The 27,219-nt window shown below is 39.0% G+C and overlaps 8 protein-coding genes across 9 annotated transcripts in view; 3 read left to right on the top strand and 5 right to left on the bottom strand.

Moving 5' to 3' along the window:
• Positions 1-835: 835 nt before the first annotated feature.
• Positions 836-3,236, top strand: LOC126782901 (U-box domain-containing protein 15). Its single transcript, XM_050508255.1, has 4 exons — positions 836-1,168; positions 1,267-1,380; positions 1,538-1,960; positions 2,065-3,236. The coding sequence occupies exons 1-4, from the start codon at positions 836-838 to the stop codon at positions 3,115-3,117; spliced, it is 1,923 nt and encodes a 640-aa protein (XP_050364212.1). The 3' UTR covers positions 3,118-3,236.
• A 188-nt stretch (positions 3,237-3,424) lies between these two features.
• On the bottom strand, positions 3,425-8,023 carry LOC126782902 (ABC transporter E family member 2). The gene is made up of 13 exons (XM_050508256.1): positions 7,898-8,023; positions 7,337-7,459; positions 7,167-7,252; positions 6,956-7,053; positions 6,755-6,872; positions 6,566-6,655; positions 5,512-5,816; positions 5,205-5,400; positions 4,945-5,130; positions 4,557-4,823; positions 4,127-4,372; positions 3,781-3,913; positions 3,425-3,686 (listed from the first exon to the last, which is right to left on the bottom strand). The coding sequence occupies exons 2-12, from the start codon at positions 7,437-7,439 to the stop codon at positions 3,794-3,796; spliced, it is 1,815 nt and encodes a 604-aa protein (XP_050364213.1). The 5' UTR covers positions 7,440-7,459; positions 7,898-8,023; the 3' UTR covers positions 3,425-3,686; positions 3,781-3,793.
• A 379-nt stretch (positions 8,024-8,402) lies between these two features.
• The window catches only part of LOC126785115 (F-box protein SKIP31), a 58,119-nt gene continuing 39,302 nt past the window's right edge, over positions 8,403-27,219 (bottom strand). Inside the window, exons 2-9 of one of the 2 annotated variants that reach the window (XM_050510711.1) lie at positions 11,711-11,808; positions 11,290-11,573; positions 11,076-11,151; positions 10,787-10,897; positions 9,447-9,627; positions 9,220-9,338; positions 8,881-8,941; positions 8,403-8,772 (exon numbers count right to left, since the gene is read on the bottom strand). In XM_050510711.1, coding sequence (XP_050366668.1) covers positions 8,702-8,772; positions 8,881-8,941; positions 9,220-9,338; positions 9,447-9,627; positions 10,787-10,897; positions 11,076-11,151; positions 11,290-11,573; positions 11,711-11,788 — 981 coding nt within the window. In that variant the 5' untranslated portion in view covers positions 11,789-11,808 and the 3' untranslated portion in view covers positions 8,403-8,701. Of the gene's footprint in view, positions 8,773-8,880; positions 8,942-9,219; positions 9,339-9,446; positions 9,628-10,786; positions 10,898-11,075; positions 11,152-11,289; positions 11,574-11,710; positions 11,809-27,219 lie in introns of those variants that run through there. The other variant, XM_050510712.1, reaches the window with a different exon arrangement.
• On the bottom strand, positions 12,489-13,258 carry LOC126785119 (uncharacterized). Its single transcript, XM_050510716.1, has 2 exons — positions 12,954-13,258; positions 12,489-12,880 (listed from the first exon to the last, which is right to left on the bottom strand). Exons 1-2 carry the CDS (start codon positions 13,155-13,157, stop codon positions 12,668-12,670), a joined length of 417 nt encoding a protein of 138 aa, XP_050366673.1. The 5' UTR covers positions 13,158-13,258; the 3' UTR covers positions 12,489-12,667.
• Positions 13,875-17,109, bottom strand: LOC126785097 (uncharacterized zinc finger CCHC domain-containing protein At4g19190). Its single transcript, XM_050510687.1, has 7 exons — positions 16,830-17,109; positions 16,688-16,750; positions 16,466-16,608; positions 16,279-16,383; positions 15,592-15,793; positions 15,109-15,226; positions 13,875-15,011 (listed from the first exon to the last, which is right to left on the bottom strand). Exons 1-7 carry the CDS (start codon positions 17,046-17,048, stop codon positions 14,167-14,169), a joined length of 1,695 nt encoding a protein of 564 aa, XP_050366644.1. The 5' UTR covers positions 17,049-17,109; the 3' UTR covers positions 13,875-14,166.
• LOC126785092 (1,4-alpha-glucan-branching enzyme 1, chloroplastic/amyloplastic) lies at positions 18,758-23,836 on the top strand. The gene is made up of 13 exons (XM_050510680.1): positions 18,758-18,980; positions 19,087-19,297; positions 19,414-19,483; positions 19,576-19,845; positions 20,022-20,928; positions 21,058-21,174; positions 21,470-21,532; positions 21,702-21,809; positions 22,293-22,394; positions 22,737-22,804; positions 22,919-23,000; positions 23,157-23,273; positions 23,384-23,836. Exons 1-13 carry the CDS (start codon positions 18,834-18,836, stop codon positions 23,444-23,446), a joined length of 2,325 nt encoding a protein of 774 aa, XP_050366637.1. The 5' UTR covers positions 18,758-18,833; the 3' UTR covers positions 23,447-23,836.
• LOC126785111 (glutelin type-D 1-like) lies at positions 24,337-25,493 on the top strand. Its single transcript, XM_050510706.1, has one exon. The coding sequence runs from the start codon at positions 24,337-24,339 to the stop codon at positions 25,405-25,407; it is 1,071 nt and encodes a 356-aa protein (XP_050366663.1). The 3' UTR covers positions 25,408-25,493.
• Positions 25,902-26,908, bottom strand: LOC126785118 (uncharacterized). The gene is made up of 2 exons (XM_050510715.1): positions 26,754-26,908; positions 25,902-26,670 (listed from the first exon to the last, which is right to left on the bottom strand). Exons 1-2 carry the CDS (start codon positions 26,863-26,865, stop codon positions 26,129-26,131), a joined length of 654 nt encoding a protein of 217 aa, XP_050366672.1. The 5' UTR covers positions 26,866-26,908; the 3' UTR covers positions 25,902-26,128.

The raw sequence follows: 27,219 nt of genomic DNA on the forward strand, positions 1-27,219 counted from the left end.
TTACATGTCTGAACCAAAATCACAGAGATCAATTTTAGATTTTAAATACTAAAGAAGATAAATGGAGAAAGTTTGTGGTGTAATGGAGGGTGTCGACTGCTCCTAGGTAGAAAAAGTTGGAAAATGGTGAGGAAAATTTATGAAAGATTTTGACAAGTTTAGTGATTTGACCGTATTTTAAAACACTTTTAATACCTGAAATATAAACAATTATATGACCTAACATATAAATGTCTAATTCTTAGTTAAATTACACACGGCTTTCTTCCACTCCAATTCTCCATCACAACTAAATCGTTCCTGAAAACTTTAACGATAAGAAGCTCTACATATGAAGCCGGCTAACTTGATAAGCTCATTTTGGTTGCATGAGAGTTAATAATGTAATTCTAATTTTAGTTATAAAAAAGAATCACAAACCCTTTTTTTCTCATATGAATTTAGTTATTTAGATATCATTATCCCTCAACTTTGTTTTGGGCACACTCAACTGGTTGAGCTTGAGCTCTACGGTCAGGATCATGACCTTGCAATTTACAGAAAGCACCAAAAGTAGAAGTTTGTTGGTTAAAAATTTAACCGACTTTCAAATAGAGCTATATCTATTTTAGGCGATCTCACAGACCCGAAAAGCCCGCGAAATGCTTCTCACCATCAAACTCAAACATGCAGCACTTTGGAATCCGTGGCAATCGATCCCCTCACAATTCCAACAACCATAGCAAAACCCTAGCTGGTTTACTCCTACATCATACGTCGATGCATTGAATAGGGTTTGAACTAGGCATTTTTTGGCGGTAAAATCAACATTTATGGGAGAAGTAGAACCAGGCCGATGGTGATGGATGGAGAGAGTGAAGGAGGTGAAGGTGGAGGAGGTGGAGGTGGAGGTGGCGTCGGAGAGGAAACGGAGGAAGATGTGATCCAATCGGTGGAGAGCGTGATTGAATCGGCGGCGAGGTTAGGAGAGTACAGAAGAACGCAGAGGAAAGAATGTTATAACCTTCTAAGGCGTATGAAGCTTTTGTTGCCGCTGTTGGAAGAGGTACGAGAGCTCGAAGGCCCGGTTCCGGAGAAGGGTGTCGATTGGATGCTGGATTTGAAGAAGGTGCTCGTTATGGCTAAGAAATTGCTCAAGTTTTGTCACCACGGCAGCAAAATTTATCTGGTACGAATCTCAAACCATGTATATAGGTTGATGGAATGTTTTGGGATATGATTTTTTTTTTCTTCCTCTGTTGATTTTGGTTCTTTTTAATATTTCAGGCAATTGAAAGTGAGGCAGTCATGGTTAGATTTCATGGGGTTCATGACAAACTCACTCAGACATTGGATGATTTGCCTGATGAGCTTTGTATCTCAGATGAAGTTAGAGAGCAGGTCGGTTTTTTGTTTTAATTATAATCATATGCTTCATTGTTAATTTCTTTCTTTATAGGAAAGATCTATAAAGATCAAGATATTCGTTTGACATGAAGTAATTAGCAATCTGCGTTGATTTCTTAATTATGTAAATTAAGCTTTTGTTCCGGTCCAGATTGACCTCATGGTGATGCAACTTAAACGAGCAAGGAAGCGAACAGATACGCAAGATATAGAACTTGCAATGGATGTAATGGTGGTATTGTCGAATAAAGATGAGAGAAATGCAGATAGTGCCATAATAGAGAGGCTGGCGCAAAAGCTAGAGCTGCATACAGTAGAGGACCTGAAAATAGAAACTAGTACTATAAGGAACCTTATTAAAGAAAGAGGAGGGATTAGTGCAGAAACTTCTCAGCAAGTCATTGATCTTCTTAACAGATTCAGACTACTTGCAGGAATGGAACAAACCAATGTTGTCGATGAACCTGTTGTACCGAAAATGCTCAAGTGCCCATCTCTGGTGATCCCTCATGAGTTTCTTTGTCCAATCACGCTGGAAATAATGACTGATCCTGTGATTGTTGCAAATGGACAGGTGATATTACATGTTCCAAAATGAAGCTGATTCGTCTAAAAATACTTCCTAAATCACACTAGAAACTAATTCTTCTTTTACTTGGGTTTGTCTATCATTTGAAGACATATGACAGAGAAAGCATACAGAAGTGGTTCGACACCAATCACCGGACATGTCCAAAAACGAGGGAAACTCTGCCTCACCTGTCAGTAGCACCAAACTATGCCCTCAAAAATCTAATCCTCCAGTGGTGTGAGAAGAACAAGTTCAAGCTTCCAGTAAAGGAAGCATCCCCGGGTCAGGAAAGCTCCTCCACCGTGAACAAAGAGGAGATTTCAACCCTAGTTGAAAAGCTATCTTCCAGTCAATTAGAAGTGCAGCGAAAGGCTGCCACTAAAATTCGTTTGCTCTCAAAAGAGAATCCCGAGAACAGAATTTTGATTGCACAAAGTGGAGGAATCCCACCCTTAGTGCAACTTCTTTCCTATCCAGACTCTAAAATTCAACAGCATGCAGTGACAGCTCTACTGAACTTATCTATCGAAGAGACAAACAAGAAGCTCATAACCAGAGAAGAGGCCATTCCAGCCATCATAGAAGTCCTAAAGACTGGAAGCACAGAAGCTAGAGAGAACTCTGCAGCAGCATTGTTTAGCTTATCGATGCTTGATGAGAACAAAGTAACAGTAGGATTATCAGACGGGATTCCACCATTAGTAGATTTATTGCAAAATGGGACAATAAGAGGTAAAAAAGATGCTGCCACTGCCTTGTTCAACTTAGTATTGAACCAAGCTAACAAGGCAAGGGCCATCAGTGCTGGTATTGTGCCGCCTCTACTCAAGGTTCTCAAAGACAGAAACTTGGGGATGGTGGATGAGTCTCTCTCCATCTTCTTGCTTCTGGCATCACACCCAGATGGACGGCAAGCCATCGGAGAGCTCTCATTCATTGAAACGCTAGTAGACTTTATCCGAGAAGGAACCCCCAAGAACAAGGAATGTGCAACATCAGTGCTGCTTGAGTTGGGAACAAACAATTCATCTTTCTTACTGGCCTCACTCCAGTATGGAGTATATGAGCATCTGGTTGAGATCACAAATAGCGGAACCAATAGAGCTCAAAGGAAGGCAAGAGCTCTCTTACAACTCATAAGCAAATCCGAACACGTTTAATATCTTCCTGTTTAGTTTTTCCTTTAAACTGACCTCATTGGATCCCTTTGGGTTTATCTAAGGTGTGTAACAAATAAAACGTTCATGTATTCTTCCGACAAACCGTGTTCTTGTCAGTATCAAGTATCAGAATCTAGCACTAGGGTTGTATTGCACAATCCGGATGCAATCGACCGAAAAGAAAATGCAGTTGAAAATTAGTGCTTAATAGATAAAGGCAGTACTCATGCATAAAACCCAGAAAACACTAGTTGAAAGAACGCATTTATGGAGAACTCCATTCCTCAAATAAGTGAAATAAAACACGGAGTCAAATATGGTGGATATAAAAAGAAACCATAGTACATTCAGATTCTCGCCTCATGACGATAACCAAAACTGAACTGCAAGCACAGTACAGGGCACAACTCAAGTAGCAACCTGGAATGGCCTAGAAACTGATCCATGTAGGAAAACAAGTATCACTTCTTCATCAAACAAAGCACTGATTCATCTGTCAACAGTTGGGAGCCTGAACCTGAGCCGAGATCCCTTAGAGTTCGTATAGATGCCCTCTGAAATTTTCTAAACTGCAAAGTAGAATTCCAATTAACAAAGAGATACCACAAAGACATGAAATAATTGAAGCAATGATATGATTGGTAGCAATGAAGAAAGCAATACCCTATTGATTATATCAATCATCCAAGTAATAGTAGGAGCCAGCATTCTTTTGTTCTCTGTCCTTTGTTGAGTTCATTTTGTTGATTCTTGGACGAAAGTTTGTAGGGTCTCGTCTAAATGTGATATCCAGATGCTGCATCAACCAAAAAAAATTCAACAGGAGACACAAGATAGAGTACTTCAAAAGAATTTACCCATCAAACTAATAGTGGTAGTACAATAAGCATGAGTTAGTTAGCAGAAAGCTTTGACTATGCACAAACAATTAGTAGATTAAAAACTAAATTCATATCCTCGCTAGCTACTCTCATTAGAATGGATGAAATAACATTGTTTGAACACTTACAGATAAAAAGAGATTCATTCCAGTCAGCAATGACTGCGGACAATTTGCAGTACAGTCAATGGACGGCTTCCCTTCATAGACAATAACTCTATCTGCCAAGTACGTAGCCATGATAAAATCGTGCTCAACCACAAATGCAGTTTTCTTGGCATGCAGGATAAACCTCTTTATGACTTTTGAAGCAACAATACGCTGCTCAGAATCTAGATACGCACTCGGTTCATCAATCAGATAAATGTCAGCTGGCTGCATTAAGCAAACAGAAATGTATCAGAATCATCCATAATCACGGACACACTGAAAAGTGAATATGTGCTTGTGAACAGCTAAACTCTCTGTTTACATAGTTTGTTCTCCAGCAAATGAAAACTTAAGTAATATATGTTAACATTCGAACATAAATATAATGCCACCAATCAAGATAATTTACCTTTCCAAGGCACAAACACAATGCAACCCTTTGCAACTCTCCACCAGAGAGATTTACAACTTCTTGATCCATTAGTTGCTCAATAAGAAGAGGCTTCATCACGTCTGACATAAACTGGGGATGAGTATACGAGTCACGAATTTTTGAATGTAACAAGTGTCTGACAGTGTGTTGAAACTTTGGACTGATCTTCTGCGGTTTATACGATACATTAAATTCAGGAATTTCCACATCGGAATCTTGACTATCAGGTTTCAATAAACCAGCCTGCAAAATGAACAAATACAAGTACTTAATGTCTCAAAGTCTACACTCAAGAGAGAGAGAGAGAGAGATGAGAAAACAATTCAAGATACAAATTGATTTGTGATGGTAAAAAGAAATATACCAGCATACGAATGAATGTTGTTTTCCCTGTTCCATTCTCACCGAGCATGACAATAATCTGTGAATCAGTGAATTCACCCTCCATCACATGAAGCCTGAAATTTCCCTGTGTTTTTGTCATTGTTGGGTACTTATACCGTGCATATGTCTCAATTTCCTCAGCAGTCTCCTGTGGAGTCTCAGCAACCTAGAAAAGCCAACATAGTAAATCACAAAGTACTAATAAGTCAAAGAGCATTCATTCAAAAATTATAGTCTTGCCTTAAAGGTCAGTGATTCATCACGAAACCTCAGGTTTTCAGTAGGAACAAATCCAGCCAAAAAGATATTGATTCCTTCTCTAACTGAGAACGGAAGGGTTACAACTCCATATGCACCCGGTTTCCCATACAAACAGCAGATAAAGTCCGATAAGTAATCCAGGACACTCAAATCATGCTCCACAACAATTACATAGCTGAACAACACAAACACATATACCCATTACCAAAAGTTTGTGGAACATAATTAAGAGAGGGAACTTCAACTTATTGGGCAAACAAATTGCTGGATATAATTAACCACAAACCTATTAGGCCTAAGCAACGATCGAACAACTTGGGCAGCTTTGAGCCTTTGTTTCACATCAAGATAACTTGAAGGCTCATCAAACATATATATCTCTGCATTTTGTATGCAAACAACAGCAATGGCAAACCTTTGAAGCTCTCCACCTGATAAATCCCCCACATTACGATCAATAACCTGGTTCAGTTCAAGGTCACGACACAATTCTTCCTTCACACCCCTCTCATCTTTCTGGTTGAGAACCTCCCCTACATTTCCATGAACGGCCTTTGGAATGTGATCTACATACTGGGGCTTTATAATGGCCTATGAAATCAAATGTAAACTATATAAGCATGGAATAATGACAACAATAATACAATATTTAGCACTAAGACGGTACACATGATGACCAAAAAGAGCAGAAAAGCATTCATAAGAAAAAGATAGGTTGACAAAATAAACCAAATTTATCCTAAATGAGTAGACATGGGCCTAGGCGAAGATATCAGCATAGCCAGGCCAGGATCAATGCCAGAACTTTCAGTATTCAAACACATGACCGTTTTGAAAGGCCTAACCTGTTGCACTAGGAGTGCTTATCAGTCTAATTTGGTGACAAATTAACCTCAGATTTGTAATTTTAATAGCCAATAAATAGTTCCTTTCACTGACCACTCAGAAACTGTATATATATATATATATATATATATATATATATATATATAGAGAGAGAGAGAGAGAGAGAGAGTAAAGTATTCCAAATTGGAAATCAAATCAGCCTCAATTAGCAACGGTTACAAGTCCTAGCTAATTTCCAAAATGGAGTAAGAAACATAACTGGAGAGTTGGGAACAAACAACCTATAAGGCCTAACTAGTTTCCTAGGCAGAACTGTGAGCGTATGAATCCATGTAAGCGAAACAAGCAATAAAAGAAAAACAAAAAAGTTGACAGTCCACATTGAATCAAAATAAGCCACAACAGGTCAAGAGAACACATGTAAGGTCAGATATATCTAGAATTGAAAGTCCTATCCAATGAGGGAAGTTACAAGCATCAAAGTCAAAGACTACCTTCAAATTGTCTTCCAGAATTCGGGTGAAATAATTCTGCAACTCAGATCCACGGAAGTAGGTCAAGATTTCCTGCCAATCTGGAGGATTCTGGGAAAGAAAGATAAAAAAGAAATGAATCAATAAATACCAAGATGATATCTTTATCAGAGAAGGGAACAGCTGATAATATGGTTTAAGGAGTGTTACATTGAAACGGCCTAAATTTGGTTTCAGTTTTCCAGCCAATACTTTGAGGGCAGTTGACTTCCCAATTCCATTAGTTCCAACCAAACCAAGAACTTGGCCAGGCCTTGGGACTGGTAACCTGAAATTGTAAATCGTTTCGCTTACAACAACCAAAATAAAGTAAGGGCTTCCTAATAATGTGGTATGGTACTAAGTACTAACCTGTGCAACTTGAAGGTGTTAACCCCATAACGATGAGTGGTATCTTTGTCCAAATCCTTTGGCAAGTTAATAATCTGAATCGCCTCAAACGGGCATTTCTACAGCAAAACAAGAGATATAGTCATGGAAAGGCTTATAAATAAACAAACAAACAAACTTGGAACAAATTAGAGAAGTGAACAGGATAATTTATAAAATAAACATTCCTTACCTTAACACAAATACCACACCCAATGCACAACTCTTCGGAGATAAAAGCAATTTTAGCTGCGGTAGTAACCTCGATACATAGCTTCCCTGCAGATTACAGATCAGATGAGTCAACAACAACAGCCTCGGCTTATAATTAACTTTTTGTTCAACGAACGAGAACTAGTTTACCAGTCTTAACGACAGGACAGCTCTTTTTGCATTCCTGGCGGCACTTTTTGGGCTTGCATCTGTCAGAGCTCACAATAGCTATACGAGTTAACCGGTCCGACATCTCTTAATTTTCCTTCTCCACTGCCAATCAATACACACAGATAGAGCAACAAATTAGAAACAAAGCTGGCATTCAACGCTATACACACTTAAACTTTCCCTCTATCTGCTCTAGATGGATTTAACGAGGCGAAAATCAGTTCAAAACTGTCGAATTTCAACAAAACTAAAACTCTACGATCAAATCAACCTTAGACTAGATACAATTTCAATTGTCTAAAGCATCAATAAATCGTAATTCATTAAAACACGGCATCCTAGTCGCTCAATAGCAATAATGATATATTGAAACTTTTACAGGTAAATTAGTAAATTGAAACCCTAGAATACAGTACAAGTTCACAGAATTGATCTGTATAAAAGCGATACTGAGGGAGACGAGGATTCTGCCCGGTCAAAAACAACAATCGGAATCGGTAAGTAAACGAGTAAAAGAAAGAAGGAGAAGGCAAAGCGTACCCAGCAAAGCGAAGCCGATGGAAGAGATTGAGGCGTGTGGCGTTGCAGAGATGAGCACAGGATGGTTTAGATTGTCCTTTCACAATAATATTTAGGGTTTCCTGCACCGAGAGGAACAGATGCGGCGCGTGAGCCGCTCTCACCTTTCTTTACTTTCTTTTTTTTTTCAACTTTTTACTACACACTTGGTGTAATTTACAAGCACTGTTACAGTAAATACATTTACACAGTTGATAGAAATTGTTTTACTTTTTTTAACTGTATGATTGGGTTACTACAAAAACTCTTAAAAGTTACTTCCGTACCTAAGGTCAAGTATCAATTTGTAATTCGAGTTTCAGACACACCCTATTTTCATGATCAAATTCGACATTATTTCACCCACAATTTTAACCTAAACCACACTGCAAGTCATTGAGGTTCAGTGTGGCATAACAATGAGACCATAATCTGTTTTTGATATTGGCTTCAAGAACTGGACCCTTTCTAAGTAGAAATAAACACATTTTGATTTTGAGTAAATATAAATTTATTACTTAAAAATAGCTCATACAATGCTAAAAGCCAGCAAGGGCAGCTCTGTAATAGGCTGTAATAGCTTAACAACGACAGCAGTAGTAGGTATGTAGATAGTACACTCCCCCGGACCTGCTCTAACAATAAACTCCAGGAAAAGAAAATGAAATAGAATCTACTCTAACTCCAGGCATACACAGCTGGGGATCTCAACTTTTAAGATAGCTAGTACAGATAGTACAAGATGGCCCATGCCAAACATCACCAAGATAGGAGGCCTTGATCTGTTCAAAGGAACCTCAAAGTAGCTTCTAGCTCCTTCTCATCCGCGCAGTTATATCCCAGCAAATAAGCTCGCGCTGCCACAACAAGCAACAACACAATGAGTTTTGCACACCACTATAAAATAATGCATTTGATGTTCAACATGCAACTTCTCAGAGTAATAAAAGATGCAACTGACTTACCAAAGCGGCCAGATCCCATGAATGGTTCTGGCTCATCTGTCGGATCTTCCTGCTGCTGTTCCTGAAAGATTTGTCAAGAAAATGAATGAGTACTGGAACTACATACATACCAACATCATGTATATTGAAACTACAAGAAACAAAAAGAGGAGTGAGCAGAGGGTGACTGATCATAGGCAACAATTTTCTTATCATGGTTGGTAAGGTGCCCTCGTATGTAATCACTCATACAATTCAAGTTATTCAACATATCATGGGGACAAATGAAGTGCTACATCATTAAAACTTGTAGAGTTGTATGACAATTAAAAATGTAAGGTTGAGGAGATTTCCACTCACTGAATCTGACTCTCCTTCTTGTGGTGACATTACATTATCAAAGCAATGACCAGATATTTGACAGACCCAAAGCATATTAGCCGGATCCATAACAGCTTCTCTGCAAAACTCATCACATACTGAAGAAAAGAAAAGAAAAAACTGGATCAGATTCAAATGGTTCCTAGATTACTAGATATATGCATCAAGACACAAGGTGTAAGCAAGTCATTGAGAGTATCCCCTACCATGAACCTGACCAGTCTTCTCGCAAACAAACACATCTCCAACTTGGTAGTAAGTACACTTTTCACCGGAACAACCATGATCGGTTGACACCTTATCAGTCAGGCCTTTACTTCTTTTCCAGATGGAAACTTGATCAGCAACTGTCTTGTCAAGAATTAACCCATCATCATTCACTTTCACCTAAGAACAAAGGTAAAGGCAAATCAACACATAAAGTTTAAAAGAATCTCCTAATAAATTGTCACTTTATGGAGACTAATAATGCAATGAAGAAGTAAGATTGAAAAGACTAAATGACCAAATTACTATCAACAATTGGGTAAACTTTGCCACTGGGTGGGAAAAGAGAGATCTACAAAACCCTTAACCCACAAGCAACAAATTAATTGCCTACACATAGGCCCCCAACACGACATACATATATATTAAATTCTATCAACTAGTGAGGAAATTTTTTTTTCTTTTTTTTTTGGAAAAAAGAAAAAGCAGTTCATCATTGCAATCGATAATTGCTATATTGTCCGAGCATACCCACAGAGAGGCCAAAACAGAACACTTCCACAGCGTGTCAGTCCTCTTGTCGGCATCTCTGTCCAAATTCCCTAACCAATCAATACAGTCTCCAGGAGTTCCCCAGTCCAAACCAAAGACCCTGACCAATCTATTCCAAATCCAAGTTATAAAAGTGTAGTGCAAACTTGGTCAGAAGATGCAGCCATTGTTTTGGATTTGGAGAGTGGTACACTGAATAGCTAATGAAGAGTGGGGCATTCCTTCAAATAGTATCAAAAAAGTATAGACCTTTCCATGAGCTAAAAGCCAAGTGAAAAAGTTGAATTCTTGCACATAACTTCAGACTCTTAGAGAGACCAAAAATTCTAAGTTATTAAGCAAAGAAAGGGTTTGCAAGAAAAAGAACCCAATTTTTCATACACATGCACTGCAACATTACTAATAATATCCAGCAAATCAGAAGATTCAATAACCACCCCAATAGCTTAGATTCCTCCAAGAAAAGTAACTTTCCAATAAAAGGACCTGCTCCCCCTCTAACTTGGTACAGGGAATATATAAATTAAGGATGAACTGGAAAATTCATACCAGGGCAGGAAATTGTGGGAGCCCAACCATTTCGATGCAATTCCTACTTCCTTTAGTAATAAACACTACAATAGATCTTGTTGAAAGGGAATTGCCATGACCATTGTGCAAACATTTTACTTACCCAAGAAAGTAAACTTACTGTAGTAGACGAATAAGAATAACAACAGGCTCTTTTCTTATTTTAAGGAAAGACAACTATACACATATAAAATGAGGGTTAAGTTATTCCAATTACCTGTGAAGGAAGAGGTGCTTCACTTCTTTTGGCAGCTTGCATTTGGACATAGTACTCCTTGAACTCAACCGGGCAATTTCTACCAATATCTACCATGTCCTCTTCATCACGCTGCAAAAGAAACAAGTTTTCTTATAGGGCCAATATACTTCATCTAGATTTATTTCTACAGTCGAACACGATTACAAACTTAAGTATTCCTAGTCCAATGTAAGTGATTCAAAACTGACAATGCTAATTTGCAGCAAGTACTACAACATCAAAAGGCAAATGATATAGATAGAAGCACCTTAATGTAAAGGTGTTTCCAAGGACAGTCCCTTAGCTTTCTGGTAGGAGGCTGAAGACCCCATCGCATACGATACCTGCACACATTTCAGCACATTACGCAAAAACTCTGAAACACAAACATACAAAAAGCAGGAACCTTCAATCACGAAAACGTCGAAAATAAAAAAACTAACAACACAGAAGAGAGACTAAAGAGTGGTCTAATTACTCACAAGCGTTGCCACAAGGATTCATCAGATGCTGCTTGATTCAGGAATCTACAGACGAGTGAACAAGCAATGAGATCCTCAGAAGATAGGAACTTGAGGATGTGACGAAACAGCTCAGGTGGGATTTTGGTCAAAATTCCGGTATCAATTCTAACAATGGCAGTTGAAGAAGATGAAGAGCAGCTCGCTTTATCTTCTTCTTTGGTTTTGTGAATCTCTGGCTTATCCTCAGTCATACACATTCTCTTAGGGTTGGGCTCCCTTATCATCACATCTTCCTCCTCCTCCTAATTAAACGCAACAGAATCAAATCAAAACGCAGAATTTAAGAGCAATTTGAAGAAACATAAACCCTAAAAATCGGATTTTTAAGTTGAACAGATTTGGGGAGATTGAAAATTGAGAGATGGATGAAGAAGATAACCTGATCGGAGACCTCAGAGAGGATCTCTTCCTCGAGAAATTGAGCCAGACTCTCGCCTTCATCGTCTGATATCGTCATGCCGGTGGCCGGAGATTGAAGCGAATTTCAATCGGAGAATGGGTGGTGAATTTTTGATTCTGTGCTGGATTATTAAATGTGTCCTCGCACGTGTAATTGATGTTGTTGGGCATGTGCACGTGTGGAAGTGACGGGAATTATTCGGGAAAGATATTTAATTTTATTAACAAGATAATGACCTAAAAACTTTGTATACACAGTGTGTATGATACGCCGTAAAATTTTATTACAGCGACAAATAGTTCAATTGTGTGTTTTGTTGCTGAGAAATGGATACTTCATGACTAGTGATGAGCATTGTTTGACAGTTTCACAACAACTGCTGTAAGTCAGACACTCCCTAGCTCTAATGGAAATCATTCTTCCCGTCACTGCCTCATTGCATCCGGTCGTGGAACGTTGTTTGCGAGCAGCGTAATCTTTACAAGTTCAGCACCGGGAGAGGGTAGCTCCATCAGAGAATACAGAGCCACCTTGGCAGTAAATCCAGAATGTGAAGTTAACTATGCTTACAATAGATTAGTAATGGTCTCATGGAGCTCCAGATTGCCACGAGTGATATTATGAATTAAGCGGCCAAAACACTTTGCATAGCTGCAGCTTAGTTCATAATCATGTGTTCTTCTTGTTTGGTCTTATGCATCTGGTTCTTGTGTTTGGTCTTATGCATTTGTTACTCAATTGCACAGGTATGGCTAGATAGTGTTCAGAAAAACAGAAATACAGAAGCATCATCTGCAACAATCAATTCAGCAATATCCACACCATGAAACAAAACTCCAATGGCTCGAAATAAGAACATCAGAGTATATGACATGCAAAGATAACAGTCATTTATTTAATCACTTGAAAGATTCAGATATCTCATATCCTGCTGCTTTACTTCTTGCTGACCTTCCCTGCTATTTTCTTTGATTTGTTGGCCTCGATCTGCCCATAAGCGGCTGTTGCATCCGTGCTTGTGCTTTTGATAGTGGAATAGGTAAATTCCGGCGATAGCAATCTGGTGACCTCTGGCAACCCAACTCTATCTTTGCCGTGCAATAGTATATTCAGGTTCTGCTCCCAATTCCGGTCCTTGATTCCAGGACTCTAAATAACACAACCCAATTAAACATAACTCGCTGGTCTGCAATTCCAAGAATCAAAATAGCAAAGGCATTACCTGCTTGTTGTGGAGTCTGATGAACTTGGAAATCATGAGAGCAGTGGGAGATCGAGATCGGTCAGATGGGTCTGAAATGCCGAGAAATTTGCACACCTCTGGACAGCCAGCCTTGACACTCAGCTTTGATTTCGTGATGGAGAGAGCGGCGGCAGCCGCCGTCAGAGACCCTCCTCTTATCCTGTGAGCGCCAGCAACCGCCATCTATGATTAAACCCTGACTAAAACCCTACTAATTTTGATTGGAATGAACTGGGGCACTGGGCACAGAGTATATCTTCTAGTTTTCTTTTTACATTCTACTTATTTGATTTATTTCTACTTCATTACTACTATCTTGCTCAAACAAGCTTGTACTGAAAATAACATTCATATTTCTTCTTTCTTCTTCACGTGGAAGAAAAAAAAAAAGAACCAAATACTGATCACCAAATTTTTAATACATCGACAGTTTATTCTTTTAAATTTTAATTTCAACTGATCACTTATTATATTTTCTAAATTCGAACAATCTGATCATTGCTCTAATTTTTAATATATCGACAGTTTATTCTTTTAAATTTTAATTTCAACTGATCACTTATTATATTTTCTAAATTCGAACAATCTGATCATTGCTCTAATTTTTAATATATCGACAGTTTATTCTTTTAAATTTTAATTTCAACTGATCACTTATTATATTTTCTAAATTCGAACAATCTGATCATTCTGTCATCTTTCTACTGAATTTGAGTGTTAAGTTATTTTTTTGACAAACATAAATTGGATAGACTTAACACCCAAATTAGATGGAAAGATGACGGAAATACCAAATTGTTCGAATTTGAAAAGTATAAGGAGTAATCAGTTGAAATTGAAACTTAAAGAAATAAACTGTCGAATTTGTAAAACTATGAGTGACCAATAAAAATCTAAAAAAATTGATCATTTCTTATCTAGAAGTTGTAACAAACTAACAATTGACTATCAATTTCACAAATACAAGGTTTGAAACAAACACGGTGACAGATAATTCGTCATGTCAATTAACTCGGTTCCTTGTTACGTTTACGAGTAAAGCTCATAAAGCTCATTTCCACCGGAGCAGTTCCTAAGCCAGCTGTTCGAAAACACACATGAAAGAGTTGTTTTGATACCCAAAAGATTGATGAACTGATGATCGCAACTGCAATATTGTCTACCTCTGATCCTCAAGAGTTGGAATATACATCTAGCGCTTGTGTGAGTTGTGTCTACTGTTTCTACTTCTATGATGCCTTTTCTCATCAGCCTCATTATATGTGTAGGAGAGTTCATCCCTGCTTCTTTCAATTCTACTTCGCCTACTTGTGTCAGAATCTTCAGATGAAGAAAAATGCCGGTGTCCCCTCCGCTTTCTCTTGTCACTTCTATGTTGCCTATCTGACTCGGAGTCTTCATATGAATAAGAATGCAGTTGTCTGCTCTGGTGTCTTCTCTTTTCACTTAGAAGGTGCCTATCTGGCTCAGAATCTTCGGAGAAATTAGCACTATTGTCTCTGCTCTTCTTCCTTCTAAATTGCCTTTGTCTGTTCATTGTACTTCTATGACGTTTTTCACCATCTGAATCCTCTGATGAGTAAGCATGCTTGTGTCTGCTACCTCTTTTGTTCTTATCGGGCTCAGAATCTTGAGACGAATTCACATCTCTGTCTCTGCTTTTGTCCCTTCTGTTCTGCCACCTATCCATGTCAGAATCTTCAAATGAATGAGAATGCTTCCGTTTATCCTTGGTACTTCTGTTATATTTTTCATCATTCAAATCCTCCAATGAATAAGAATCCTTGTCTTTATTCTTTACTTCATGTCTATCAATCTCTGGTGAGCTTGATTCAGAATGCTTATGCTTCTTCTTCTTTAGCTTGGGTGCTTTCTTCTTTGATCTCCTCTTGTCATCCTCATCAGAAGATGACCTGTCTTCTCCACTAATGGATGGTGACTTGTTTGTTTTGCGCTTGCTCTTCTTTTTGGATTTCTTCTTGGGTTTGCTTGAGAAGTTGGCCAGTAAGTCAGGGATCACATTCTCACCAAGAAATCCTAATAATGGACGAGGTTGGAAGTTATTTGCATGTACGACAAAGACACGAAATATACATGCATATTCCAGAATGAACTGAAATTGAAAGATACATACCTCCATACTCATCAAATATATCATCCTCGGCAACTATTTGTTGGTTGGGATCATCTGGCCTGAACCCTCCACGTGGAGGACTAATTCCTGGCTTTTGCTTGAGCTCCCATTTCAGTGGCTGAAAAATAAAGCAAAATAAGATTATAGGTATAAGTTCATAACAGCGCTCTAAAATTTAGAGTACATGGCACAATAGTTATAGTAGTTGCCTCCCAAAGAGAGTAAACTGTAAACAGGGAAACTTTGAATCAGCACAAGAGGCAAAATTATTTGAAATGTTAAACAGATCTTAAGAACTTTGATTGTAATAATTCACAGTCAATTCTCAAAAAAAAAAAAAAGGAAGGGGAGGGGAGGGGAGGGGAGGGGGAAGTAATAAAAAGGAGAGAAAAAACAGACACAGTCACACTATGATCCATGCCCTGTTATTTTAGGCTCATGCAAACCTAATCATTTGACCATTTAAATGAGAATAAGACTGACCTCACTCGGATCTGTGTGTGCAAGAATGGCAGTCAAGGGGTCGTCCCTTTTCAGTCGGCTCTCTTCGTTAGGCATTATCACATCCTTCAATGGACATTCACGATCACCACTTTGGTGACCAAATGTTCCACACCTCACACACTTAACATTGCGCAATTCAACTCCAAATGGTTTTGCCCTTGCAGCAACACCAGTTTCCAGCCTTTAAAAACAAAACAGAACATATATTGTCATGCTTCTCATTATTAAAAAAAAACAATATGATTTTAAATTAAATGTACCAATTCAGTTCAATGATAGCAAATAACAACGAATAACTCTCATGTTCCAGTTGCAACATATATTGAGATTATAAACCAAAAAAAATCAAAGCATCATTTAAAGTAGTGCAACTACCTATTCAGCTAGGTAAAAGCGAATTGAAACTAGAGTTCACTAAACATCAATATCGCAACTGTCCTATGAGGAAAGGTAAATCCCATTACGAGATTCAAACAACTTTTTGTAACCAGATGCACCTATTCAATATCATATAGCCTTTCATTATGCATCAGGCTGAATGCAGCCTCACTTGTAAGATTCAATCTCCCCGTCTTGATATCCCAAGTTGCCGCATTCATTACAATCTAGAAACTATAATAACACAAACAAGTAAACTGCATGCTGAAAACGATACTGAAGACACACCTGGGAGCATTTTTCAACACCTCAAACTCTTGTTCAGTAGGCAAACTGCGGCCAAACACATCTTTCGGCCTCGGTTTCTTCTTGGCTTCTTCACCACCAGTTGGCCTAACGAGCAATACTTGATTAGCATACACACAAATAAAAAACACAAACAATGGCCGAAAAGCAAAAATATAATGCATTATACATTGAAGTAGAAGGACCGGCTGTCTGTGCTTGTTGGTGACCATCTCTCATACTCTCATCGGCAAGCTCTGCAGCTTTGGCACTCTCGGCATTGTAACCCGGCGGCCGCACATACATGAAGCTAACAGCTTTCATAGTCTCAATCTACACATAATACAACATAGTTAAGCAAATGCCGCTAGCTTAGGTCAAATTGCAAAGAGAAGAAGAAGGAGATTACGACCTTTTCTTTATCTTTCTTGGAGATGAGAGCTGCCTGGCGAAATAACTCCTGCTCTTGCTGATACTGCGATGAGAAATTGAAGCTGAGAAATTGAAATTGAGAAATTGAAGTTGAAGGGGTGGTAGAGAGAGGGGAGGTAAACCTCGCGGGAGACTTCTTCGGAGCGACGCTGGTGCTGGGCCTGGATCTGCTCGGCGATCCATTTGCGGCGTTGGTTGGGGTAAGAGAGAGGGTGCCATGGCTTCTGGTTCAGGAACGAGTGGCTCCACGCTGTGCCTGACTTGGTTTTGTTATCGACTTCGCCTCCTTTGTCTGAGAATCTCTTGCTCAGCCTTAACCCTCCTCCTTCTTCGCCCTCCATAGCTTTATCTCTTTTTTCTTCTTGTTTTCTTTTTCTGGTTGAAGATGACTCCGCCGCGCTCGTCTGCTGGGTTCTACTAGGTGTCCCGCTGCCGGTGGGTTTAGGATTGGGCTTCACTATTTGGCCGGGATCCTTTACTTTTTTATTATTTTTAACATTGAGTCATCAGGCTTCGGCCTATCTGGGCTGCAAACATCTACCAACTGGGTCGTGGCGCCTGGGTTAACCCATAGCAGTAGCCTAGTAGGAGAATCCGAGGTTGGAAAATGGAGTAATCAATATATGGACAAGGGAGAAACAAGTGTGAAGAAGTTTCGAGGGATGATTCACTAGCGTTCTTTTAAAAATCACATGTTTTGTCTAAAATACTTTTCATATTAAACACAATTATATAAAATAATTCTGTTAATGACAAATAAAGTATGTTTTTTTTATTGTGTACATGTGTGATAAATTAACGATAAATTTTAAATACACACTCACTACTCAATACACCATTTATTTTATTTTTCATTCGAATTTGATACTAAATACACAACCTAAAGTGTCTAAAATACCATTAACTCATGGTATCAAATAATTTCATATAATTTAAAAAAAAAGCATATAATTAGTATGTACTAAGACACACTGAATTTGTAGTGGTCCATAAATATTAATTATTAAGAAATTCTTACATTAATATGACTTCTCAAACATGAAAATCAGTAAATGAATCATTCTTATTTGATAAATTTTTACCTATTTTTCATTTTCATTGTCGATTTTTTTAAGAAGAAAAATTGCATTAAAATGAGAAAGGTCATAATATCTTAACATATATTACCTTAGTTTGACATTCGAACTTGAAAATTATAAATTTGTTAAGAAAGAAATAAATTGATGAATTGATAATCAAAATTTTCCACTTAATTTTCTATCAAATAAATATAATATTTTTTCTCAGAAACTTATTTAATTTCTCACATTATTAGTTTATGAAGTTTTTTAAGATTGTAATATTTATATTTTCTTAATTAGGGGCATATTTTAGTCATTTCCCATATCCATGAAATTTGATTTAAAGCCTGAAAAGATATGAATATGTATTAAGTAATTAAATATGTGTATTTAAAACTTCTCTAAATTAACACGTGCATCATACATAAACGAATCTAGTTGAATATAAAGAGGAAATGGAAAAATAAAAAAACACCGCTTAATTTCGATACATCAAATAATTTTAAACAAAAAATCAACCACATCTAGAAGTAAGATCGTTCGTTCAAAGAAGATGAAAGAGCATCTCGATTCACATAACACACATACGGTTCATTAAGATCCCATTGATCTATTTGACCTACAATTCTTCCAAGCATATGTCACATCTTGTACAAAGATCCAATATATATCTCAAAAAAAAAAAAAGAATAAAATGTGGAATATTCAAATATTGAAAAGTGTATAGAACACCTGGAAGCCACACGTGGGCACTGGAATGCAAAAGGCGAACCAACGGTTCCTAGTTCCTACCGAGCGATCCGTCGCACGTCACGCGGACTACGATACTTTGTTTCCCTTCCAAAGCAATCACATCTCTTTTTTTCCAGAACAAGAACAAGAAGCAGTACGAGCTAATGTAATCAAATCCAGCCATCGTTTTCGTGAATTGCGGGTCCCTCCCCAGAAGCAGCACCAACCGTCCAGAGGCCTTCTTATTCTGCTGCTCATGGCAGAACGTGGCACGGTGAGAGTGAGTGCAAGTCTCATAGACTCACCAGTGAGGCTTAGCAATCGCTGAAGAGCATGTTGGGCTCTCTGGGTCTTCATCTCAGTTCTTCTTTTCTGTCTTTCTCGTGTTCCAAGAACAACAACAACCTCCGGCCGAGGCTGACTCAGCCTAAAGCACCCTCTTTTCCGCTTCTTCAATATAGAGTATTGTCATATGGGAAGGCAAGTCTGCTTCACATGTTTCATATTCATGTAGTCATAGGAGCCTTGATTTTCTGTTGAAGTTTAGTTATTTATTGGGATCTTCAATTGTTTTTTGGCTTGTTAGTTGGAGCGTGATCGCAAAGTTAGAGCGGTTTTAACAGACGACAGCTCGAGGATGACGATTAGTGAAGACGAGATGGAAGATATTGGTGTTTTGAGGACGGATGCAAACTTGGAGCCGTACAAGGATCACTTCAAGTACAGAATCAAGAGATATTTGGAGCAGAAAAGTCTCATTGAGAAATTCGAAGGAGGTTTAGAGGAATTCGCTCGAGGTGATTCGTTTTTACTTGTCATGAATGCTTTTTCACATTGGTGGTTTATCATGGATATATTTATGAATGTGAGGATATGGGACTGTTTAGCTAACACTGTTGTGCTGCTGGTGTAGGTTATGTGAAATTTGGATTTAACAGAGAAGATGGTGGAGTTGTGTACCGTGAATGGGCGCCTGCAGCTCAGTGAGTTCATTTAGGTTTTGAACAACCATTCGAGTTAGCTTTTTAGAAGTGTGATTTATGTTTTGGTTGATTAATGTAATGCTAAAACTCAGGGAGGCACAACTTGTTGGAGATTTTAATGGATGGGAAGGCTCCAAGCACAAGATGGAGAAGGACCAGTTTGGAGTGTGGAGTATCAAGTTTCACGACTTCGGTGGAAATCCGGCTATTCCTCACAATTCAAAGGTTAAGTTCCGGTTCAAGCATGGAAATGGAGTTTGGGTCGATCGTATTCCCGCTTGGATTAAATATGCCACTGTGGATCCTGCAAGATTTGCTGCTCCATATGATGGTGTCTATTGGGATCCACCACCATCAGAAAGGTAAGGTCTTCGACTTTTCTCTATGAAGTCGCTGAATGGTCTCATGACTTGCTTACTTTCACTTACTAGCAACTTAAATTGTGGCATCTGAGGGTAGAACCTGTTTTACTTTCCAAGTTATCCTCTTTATAATTTAGCTTGGTTTTCTGATAAGTTTCATCAATTGGATCATGCAGGTATCAGTTTAAGCATGGTCGGCCTCCAAAACCCAAGGCTCCACGAATATATGAGGCCCATGTTGGAATGAGTAGCTCAGAACCCCGCATCAGTTCATATAGAGAATTTGCTGATAATATTTTGCCTCGTATCCGAGCAAATAACTACAACACAGTCCAGCTGATGGCTGTGATGGAGCATTCCTATTATGCATCCTTCGGCTATCATGTGACAAACTTCTTTGCTGTGAGCAGTAGATCTGGAACTCCTGAGGACCTTAAATATCTTATTGATAAAGCACATTCCCTAGGTTTGCAAGTGTTGATGGATGTTGTTCACAGTCATGCAAGTAAGAACGTCACTGATGGCCTCAATGGCTTTGAAGTTGGTCAAAGCACACAAGAGTCCTACTTCCACGCAGGTGATAGAGGCTACCATAAGTTATGGGATAGCCGACTTTTCAACTATGCTAACTGGGAAGTTCTCCGCTTCTTTTTGTCCAACTTAAGGTGGTGGCTGGATGAGTATCAGTTTGATGGTTTTCGATTTGATGGGGTAACCTCCATGCTGTATCATCACCATGGCATAAACATGGCATTTACAGGGAATTATTATGAGTATTTCAGTGAAGCAACAGATGTTGATGCTGTTGTTTATTTGATGCTTGCCAACTATCTGATTCATAAGATATTACCATCTGCAACTGTAATTGCCGAAGATGTTTCTGGGATGCCTGGACTTGGTCGGCCTGTCTCTGAAGGAGGTGTTGGTTTTGACTACCGGCTGGCAATGGCCGTCCCTGATAAGTGGATTGATTATGTGAAAAACAAGAAAGACGAGCAGTGGTCAATGAAAGAAATCTCATGGAGCTTGACAAATAGGAGATACACCGAGAAGTGTGTCTCCTATGCTGAGAGTCATGATCAGGTATGCTTTTTCTTCTTGTGCGAGAGAGTTCAAGTTTTGTCATGATGTATATGGTTTGGTTTAGTTGTCTCGTCATTGTTGCCAACATACCCCTCTCTATTCGATTTCAGTCGATACTGCTTGTTGCAGGCAATTGTGGGTGACAAGACGATTGCATTCTTTCTGATGGATAAAGAAATGTACTCTGGCATGTCTTGTTTGAACAATGCTTCTCCTACTGTTGAGCGTGGAATTGCTCTTCACAAGGTTTGTTCTTTTACTTTTGGTACTGGAAGCATCAACTGCATATGCTGTTTCGTTGGCAGGTGTCTCCTTGAATAGTTTCTTTCACTTGTTCAGTTTTATATGCATATATAATAAATGGTCACAATGATCAAATTACTTCAACAAATTCACCTATCACTGACCATCTTTTGGGTCACCAACTTTCATTTTGGGTTTGGAGAGTATCTGGTGTCCTGAACTATCTGTGACGTGTTTTTGACTCAATATTAAGTTTCTGGACAAGATTAGCTCTCACTGTTTGTTTTGACTTTTTCAGATGATACATTTTATAACTATGGCATTAGGGGGCGAGGGCTACCTTAACTTTATGGGTAATGAGGTAAGCACATTTGCTCTTGCAGTCAACATACAACTCTTGGCGCTGCAGTGCAGCAGCACCTTGAAATATCTTAGATAGAGAGCCATTATTATTATTTGTTGTGAGAATTTAAGACATGAGAAAAGTGTTGCAAGTGGCTACCATGTAAAAAGTTTCGTTTATTTTATAGTTCGGACACCCTGAATGGATTGACTTTCCTAGAGATGGAAATGGGTGGAGTTATGAGAAGTGCAGACGCCAATGGAACCTGGTAGATACAGATCATCTAAGATATAAGGTTTGGACTCTTGAGACAAAATCTACATTGACTACTTTTAGCATTTGTTAACTTTTGCATACTGTTGCATGTTCTGTTGATGGCATGTCGCCTTAGATGAATTGAGAAATAACTACATGGGGTCCAGGTAGAGTTTCATGTGTGTGCTTGCGTGTCAAGCTTTCATGTATGTGCACATTTATATAACACAAATCAGATTTACTGGACCAATATAGAATATGTACTGTCATTCCATCTGAGTTTCACAGTTCATGTCCTCAAAATGCTAAATCTATGTTCACCATTTGTTTTCACTTCTAAACCATGTTTCTACGACAATCAGTCTGGGTTAATGGTTAATTAGTTGTCACATGGAATCATGGCAGAACATGGTTATCAATTGGCTTTGGAACCACTTGCCCAGTACTTGATTTATTTGCCTTTACATGCAATAATTAAAGCTTATTATCAGTTCCTACATCCTTATACTTGCAACTTGTCCAGTTTATGAACACATTTGACAGAGCTATGCACTTGCTGGATGAGAAATTTTCGTTCCTTTCATCAACAAAGCAGATAGTGAGCAGCACAAATGAAGAAGACAAGGTATGATATTGTATTGGTGTATATCTATGGTTTTTGAACAATGGTAGTATTCTTTCATACAAATATCAGCAAGTGGATAGGTGATTCCCGATTATACGTCAAATTGGAGTATCAGGAACAAACCATTTAAATTACTATGCATCTAAACAATACTTCTTCATTGAAGTATGCTTCTGAGCAGCAACTCTTTGAAGTAGTATATATATCTTTTGTAGGGTTTTCAAGTTTTTCTCTTTGCATTTTTATGAGTACCAATTTATGGACAAACTAGTGAAGTGTGAATGTAAACAGAGATGGTGGCTTATTTCAACTGAAGATTATCTTTGAAATTGTGTATTGCAGGTTATTGTCTTTGAACGTGGAGATCTAGTTTTTGTATTCAATTTTCATCCAGTAAACACATATGATGGGTACATTTCCTTTTGCTTTTTGTTGATGTAGCTACATGCTCGACAGAAGCAATTTAGACAGTGATTGTACAGGGGAATTACATTAATGAGTAAATTTTGTTTTGAAATATGCAGGTACAAAGTGGGGTGTGACTTACCTGGGAAGTACAGAGTTGCACTAGACAGTGATGCTTTCGAATTTGGCGGACATGGAAGAGTAAGGAAGTCCTTTGCATGAGTAATTATACCTATAAGTAGAAGAAATAATTTTAGGGATATTGCAAATTAAATTAGAGCAAAAACAAAATGGGAATGCGCCATCTCCCTATTTGTATCAGAAGTTATTGATGCATTGATCACATATTACTGGCAGGTAGGCCATGATGTAGACCACTTCACGTTCCCAGAAGGAATACCAGGGGTTCCTGAAACAAATTTCAACGGCCGTCCCAACTCTTTTAAAGTACTCTCACCACCTCGGACATCCGTGGTATGATAATCAGTGACAATTTTCTTACTTCTAGTGGTTGTGAGGTGTGATGTCTCATTTTGCGAAACATCTGCCATTGATCTTAACCATTCTCTTACAAACAAACATAGGTTTATTATCGAGTGGATGAAGGAAGGAGGAGAACTCAGCAGCAGAAGTTCAAGTTGAGGTAAAAGATAAAAATGTTGATCCAGGAGTGAAAGAGACTGGCGAAGTCAAAGTGGCGTCGGATAACTGAAAGTGGTGCTCCCACTGATGGATTTTGAATGTGAATAAATATCATTCCTGTTCAAGGATGCAGAGAAATGTACGAGTTGCAGATGCCATGGCACTAGAATGTATATGAAATAAACAATAGCATTACTGTTGACTTTGTAATTTTATTACTGAATTCTATATTTTAGTTTGCTATGCCAGGCTCCAATTATCCGGCATAGCACTGTTAAGAGATACGCCATGGGGATGATTTGATCATGTTTAATTGATCAAACAACACCAGCTAAGGTTTATTTCCCAGTTGAATCAGGATAATGCTTGGTTATGAAATCAAATGAGTGAAATTACCCCATTTTGTATTACAACTGCCGTATGCTAAACTCAATCTGGATTAGGATAATGCAAATTTAATCCCAGTAGGATAATGCATATTAGTCCCAATCTTTCTCCTTGTAGAAGACTAATCTCCATCTATATTGCATGTTAAATTCAATCTGGATTAGGATAATGCAGAGTAATCCCAGTAGGATAATGCAGATTAGTCCGTGTTGATATCAAATACTGAAACTTTTTCCTTGCACAAGACAATTCTGGAATTCCAGATTGATCTATTTTGTAATCAAATACTATCTTTCTCTACGTAGAAGACTATTCCAGATTGATCCTTATTGTAATCGAATACTGAATCTTTATCCTTTTAGAGATGAGATACTCCTATATTCATGCCTCTATATATACACCCCAACACATCTGCACTAATCATCGCTCACACATTGTTCTTGATATTCAGAACTATCATTACTTTGCTCTCGTTTTTGGTTATTCTACGTTTTGTTTTGGAGAAAAGATGGAGATTGATCTTACACCAAGGTTGGCTAAACAGGTTTATGGAGGAGAAGGTGGTTCCTACTCTGCATGGTCCCCATCGGAGCTTCCCATGCTCCGTGAAGGTGACATCGGAGCTGCCAAGCTCTCTCTGGAGAAGAACGGATTTGCTCTCCCCAACTACTCAGACTCTGCCAGAGTTGCTTATGTCCTTCAAGGTAATGGAGTAGTCGGCATTGTTCTGCCGGAGAAGGAAGAAAAGGTTCTTCCAGTGAAGAAGGGTGATGCTATTGCTCTTCCTTTTGGAGTCATCACTTGGTGGCATAACAAGGAGGACGCTGAGTTTGTGGTTCTTTTCTTGGGTGACACCAAAACAGCTCACAAGAGGGGCGAGTTCACTGACTTCTTTCTCAATGGCTCCAATGGAATTTTCACTGGCTTCTCAACTGAGTTTGTCAGCCGAGCATGGGATTTGGAAGAGAGTGCTGTGAAGACTCTTGTTGGGAATCAAACTGGCAAGGGCATTGTTAAGTTGGAAGGGGCTAATTTGCCTGAGCCAAACAAGGAACATAGAGATGGGATGACATTGAACTGCGAGGAGGCTCCTCTAGATGTTGATATTGAAGGAGGTGGAAGAGTTGTTGTCTTGAACACCAAGAATCTTCCCTTGGTTGGTGAGGTGGGGCTTGGTGCTGATCTAGTGAGGCTAGATGGAAGTGCAATGTGTTCCCCAGGATTTTCTTGTGACTCGGCTTTGCAGGTGACTTACATTGTTAGGGGCAGTGGTCGTGTCCAGGTTGTTGGTGTTGATGGGAAAAGGGTGTTGGAGACGACAGTTTCAGCTGGGAACTTGTTCATCGTTCCTCGGTTCTTTGTTGTGTCAAAGATTGCTGATCCGGAAGGTCTGGAGTGGTTCTCTATTATCACCACTCCCAATCCTATATTCACTCATTTGGCAGGAAGTATTGGTGCTTGGAAGGCGTTATCTCCTCAGGTGCTTGAAGCTTCTTTCAATGTGGATTCGGATACTGAGAAGCTGTTCCGATCGAAAAGGACTTCTGATGCCATCTTCTTCCCTCCTCCAAAGCAGTGAACTGATGAGCTAATAGGATAAGCATCATTTGTATGTTTTATCGCTCATCTTAGTTGGATTTTTTTTCTTGCTTTTTTGTTTTTTGGGTAATTCGGACTAGTAGTATGTATTTTTCATTAACATTCATTCGTGACCTTCTGGTAATTGAGCTTCTGTTATGTTTATATTCTTGGTTTTTGATGAGATTGTTAATACTATGTTTGACTTGATCATGATCCTTTTGCCAATTTCCTTCCCGTCACAGGTTCCAATCACTTTTGCTGAGGTTCTTGTTACAACAGACTGCATAGTTCACAACTCAAATTCTTGTTCATATCCAATTTGCCTGTCTTCTTCTTGTTAATAGGCTGCATAGTTTACAACCCAAATTTCTCATGCAAACCTTCTCCTACATATGAGGAAATTGTGCATATGAATATATGTGCCAAGCATTATGCAGAAACAGCTAGTTTATGACAAATATAAACTGAAAAACATGTATTTTGCATTGCGAGTCAAATTTGGTCCAGCTATTATTCTTCTGAACAATAACTAGAACTGCTAAAATGTTATTCAGACAATAACATCTGATCGAATAACATAGAGTTCCATAAACAAAAGCAAGCCATATGCATATATAATCCCACTAGTTCATCCCCAACTCCAATCCCAGAGTTTCAGAAACACAGAATCAAAGGCAAGCCATATACCCAAAAGGCCAAACACACAAACACCATAACCCCTAATACCCAACTCTTCGAGATCCTGTCTTCCTTCCCCCACCAATCGCCGACTTCTGAGCAGAATACATAACAGGAGGCTGAGCCAGTGGAGGCTTCTTGTTCTCCTTGCTCATACTCCTCAGCATATACCTCGGCGCCTCGCTTGTCGTCTCCACCGAGTAGGCAGCAGACACAGATTTCCTCATGCTCTCAATCTTCCTAGTCCCACTGCCTCGCTTCGCAGACTCCACCGCAACCCCCAGCTTCTGCTTAAACGCAGACTTAAACTCCTCCCCTGTTCCCCCGTACTTCTTCCTCAGCCTCTCATTTCTCCTTGCAGAATACTCCTCATAGAACTTGCCCCTCTCAAACAAAGGGCTTGAATTAGCACTCACTGATCTACGAACCCCGCCGCCCTTTTCGCAATCTTCATCCCCGAATTCCTTGCCCACCATCTTAGCCAGCGCCCTCAGTTCGCAGGAAATGGACCGGTATTCCGGCCGGAGCTCCGGCTCCTCCGTGTCCCACATCCGGCTCGGTTTCTGGGATTTCGTCAGCGACCCTGAATCAATGACCAGATACAAAGAATGTTAGAATACAAAATTGAAGCCAATGTTGACAGTGAGTTGGGAATACAAATTGAACCTGGTGGGGTTTGGAGCGAGGTTGAGCCTGATCGGAGGGCCCGACTGGGCTGCCGGAGCCCAATGGGGGACTTGGCCAGAGGAGGCTTGCGATCGATTTTCATTCTTGACATTGTTGAGTTGGGATTTCAGAGAGAGATTTGCGATTGAATGATTATAGAAGAAGAAGAAGGAGCGTATCTTTTGGTTTGATATTGGAGTGGGGTAACTGTAGCCTTGGCTTTTATTTAGGGATAGAGGGGATGTCTCCAACGGTCATATTGGTCCAAGATTTGAAACTTGGATATGTTTCGGGTCAAATCATTATGGAGCTTCTAATAGAAGAGGTATATTTGAGGGGTTAAGACTATATGGTAACCGTTTTAATATTTGTGGATCTGTCAACTAAAACGTTCGTGTGTAAATAATTCATATCGGGCTCGGATGTAAACAAGTGAAAAAAGAAATTGGGCTTTGATAGAAATGGG

The sequence above is a fragment of the Argentina anserina genome, chromosome 2 (genome assembly GCF_933775445.1).
Source record: "Argentina anserina chromosome 2, drPotAnse1.1, whole genome shotgun sequence".
NCBI classification, from domain to species: domain Eukaryota; kingdom Viridiplantae; phylum Streptophyta; class Magnoliopsida; order Rosales; family Rosaceae; genus Argentina; species Argentina anserina.

Excerpts from the sequence above, each read along its gene's own strand:
- LOC126782901 (XM_050508255.1), top strand. The coding sequence starts at position 836 with ATGGTGATGGATGGAGAGAGTGAAGGAGGTGAAGGTGGAGGAGGTGGA. Across the intron at positions 1,381-1,537 it reads CAGATGAAGTTAGAGAGCAG|ATTGACCTCATGGTGATGCA; the intron begins GTCGGTTTTTTG and ends GTTCCGGTCCAG. Across the intron at positions 1,961-2,064 it reads TGATTGTTGCAAATGGACAG|ACATATGACAGAGAAAGCAT; the intron begins GTGATATTACAT and ends TATCATTTGAAG.
- LOC126782902 (XM_050508256.1), bottom strand. The coding sequence starts at position 7,439 with ATGTCGGACCGGTTAACTCGTATAGCTATTGTGAGCTCTGACAGATGC. Across the intron at positions 6,656-6,754 it reads CAAATTTAGGCCGTTTCAAT|AATCCTCCAGATTGGCAGGA; the intron begins GTAACACTCCTT and ends TTTCTTTCCCAG. Across the intron at positions 5,131-5,204 it reads ATGAATCACTGACCTTTAAG|GTTGCTGAGACTCCACAGGA; the intron begins GCAAGACTATAA and ends TGGCTTTTCTAG.
- LOC126785119 (XM_050510716.1), bottom strand. The coding sequence starts at position 13,157 with ATGGCGGTTGCTGGCGCTCACAGGATAAGAGGAGGGTCTCTGACGGCG. Across the intron at positions 12,881-12,953 it reads TCAGACTCCACAACAAGCAG|AGTCCTGGAATCAAGGACCG; the intron begins GTAATGCCTTTG and ends TGTGTTATTTAG.
- LOC126785097 (XM_050510687.1), bottom strand. The coding sequence starts at position 17,048 with ATGGAGGGCGAAGAAGGAGGAGGGTTAAGGCTGAGCAAGAGATTCTCA. Across the intron at positions 15,794-16,278 it reads GTGTTGAAAAATGCTCCCAG|GCTGGAAACTGGTGTTGCTG; the intron begins GTGTGTCTTCAG and ends TTGTTTTTAAAG. Across the intron at positions 15,227-15,591 it reads CACACACAGATCCGAGTGAG|CCACTGAAATGGGAGCTCAA; the intron begins GTCAGTCTTATT and ends TTTATTTTTCAG.
- LOC126785092 (XM_050510680.1), top strand. The coding sequence starts at position 18,834 with ATGTTGGGCTCTCTGGGTCTTCATCTCAGTTCTTCTTTTCTGTCTTTC. Across the intron at positions 19,298-19,413 it reads TTTAGAGGAATTCGCTCGAG|GTTATGTGAAATTTGGATTT; the intron begins GTGATTCGTTTT and ends CTGCTGGTGTAG. Across the intron at positions 19,846-20,021 it reads GATCCACCACCATCAGAAAG|GTATCAGTTTAAGCATGGTC; the intron begins GTAAGGTCTTCG and ends TGGATCATGCAG.
- LOC126785111 (XM_050510706.1), top strand. The coding sequence starts at position 24,337 with ATGGAGATTGATCTTACACCAAGGTTGGCTAAACAGGTTTATGGAGGA.
- LOC126785118 (XM_050510715.1), bottom strand. The coding sequence starts at position 26,865 with ATGTCAAGAATGAAAATCGATCGCAAGCCTCCTCTGGCCAAGTCCCCC. Across the intron at positions 26,671-26,753 it reads CTCGCTCCAAACCCCACCAG|GGTCGCTGACGAAATCCCAG; the intron begins GTTCAATTTGTA and ends TCATTGATTCAG.